General features: G+C 39.5%; 1 protein-coding gene across 1 annotated transcript in view; it reads left to right on the top strand.

Annotated features, from left to right (window-relative positions):
• Nucleotides 1-40: 40 nt before the first annotated feature.
• Nucleotides 41-1,675, top strand: part of LOC128250798 (uncharacterized) — a 5,112-nt gene continuing 3,477 nt past the window's right edge. The window contains exons 1-2 of the mRNA XM_052976735.1: nt 41-480; nt 1,379-1,532. Of these exons, the coding sequence (XP_052832695.1) occupies nt 295-480; nt 1,379-1,532 (340 nt within the window). The 5' untranslated portion in view covers nt 41-294. The remainder of the gene's footprint in view (nt 481-1,378; nt 1,533-1,675) is intronic.

Below are 1,675 nucleotides of genomic sequence, written 5' to 3'. Positions count from 1 at the left end.
CAAAATGGTATATATATATAATAATAATAATAATAGTAGGGGATATAAATCCAAAACTTACAGGGACAATGATGGTAGTAGTGGTGGTGGTGTAGTGATGATGATGATGATGGTGATATGTTTTAATCTATCCACTGGTCTCTGCTGCGTGGAACACAGAGTATCACCACAAACATTTTGCTGTGGATTTCATTCATATTCCTCGTATTTATTCTGCTTCTCCTGAGCCTTTTCCTCTTCTTCTTCTTCTTCTTCTTCTTCTTCTTCTTCTTCTTCTTCTTCCTGCTTTCGACCATGTCCAGTACCAAACCCAGGCAGTGTCACATTTTGGAACCAGAGAAAAAACAGAGAACTATGAACAATCTCACCATAAAAGAAATCGAGGAGGAGAATGAAGATAGTTTACCCTTGGAGGAGAGTACAGAGACTGAAATGAACATTAGTGGCACGTGTTCACTGCTGGATGCCAATGAAACTGAGGTAAGCAAAGTGCCATACTTTACACACACACACACACACACACACACACGAGGTGTAGTTAAAAAGTATCTGACCTTTGGCCAAAAAACGAGTAATATTACAAAGGTCACTATTTTGATTTAGTCTCATTCAAAGTATTCGCCTTGGGAGTCTACACACTTCTGCCAGCGTTCCTGCCGCTGCTGGAAACATTTCTGGAAATCACTTTTTGGGATGCTGTAGAGCTGTGCCGTCGAATTTTGTTTAATGTCCCCTGTAGACTCAAATCTTCTCCCTTTGGGTGTGTTTTTTTGAGCTTTGAGAATAGCCAAAAGTCACACGGAATCAAGTCTGGGAAGTAGGAAGCCTGACAAACAAGTGGTGTGTTTTGCTTCACAACAAATGCTTGGACGACATGGGTGGCATGAGCAGGTGCATTGTAATGGTGGAGTCGGCAGTTCTTTACTGCCCACAGGTAATATTCTTTGTTAATTGTCTGATGCCTGTGGGCGTAGTGGTTAAGAGCGTGGGTTACTAACCCCAAGATTCCAAGTTCGATTCCAGGCAGTGACCTGAATAATAATAATAATAATAACATCGAAAAATACCTTAGGAATGAGAACCCAGGTTCAAAATTTCCCCCAAAACCCCTGATGAAGGCTGGAGGGTATATCAGCCGAAACATTGTGTTAACAACAAACAAGATGAGGATAAATGTAAATAATGTACATAATTCCGCATCTCTTAAATATAGAACTGTAGTAAATATATATATATATATATATATATGTGTGTGTGTGTGTGTGTGCATGTGTGTGCACTGCTAAGACAACAACAACAAAAACAGCTTCCCCCGTCTAACATTGATATAAATTATGATCCACTGATGTTCATTTTTGACCTTCTGCTCTAATGACAGGTCAAATTAAAACTGCTAGGGACAAACAACTCCGATAAACCAAGGCAGACCAGACCCAGCGGTAGTGAGAAATTTAACCATTCCATCAATTCCGATAAGAAGAAGAAAGGAAGTAAGAAAGACTCTTTGGATGCAAACGTCCATACACTCATGGGTGAGGGCCATATGTTTTCTTTCTTTTTTTTTTTTTTTTGTTATTTTTGTTTCTTTTTCACACCTTTTGTCTTTTACTTGTTTTGGTCATTTGACTGTAGCCATGCTGGAGCATCACCCTGAAAGGCACACTAGTTAAACACC

This window comes from Octopus bimaculoides, chromosome 25, assembly GCF_001194135.2.
Source record: "Octopus bimaculoides isolate UCB-OBI-ISO-001 chromosome 25, ASM119413v2, whole genome shotgun sequence".
In the NCBI taxonomy this organism is placed as follows: Eukaryota; Metazoa; Mollusca; class Cephalopoda; order Octopoda; family Octopodidae; genus Octopus; species Octopus bimaculoides.
This window is presented reverse-complemented; position numbering and strand designations above follow the sequence as displayed.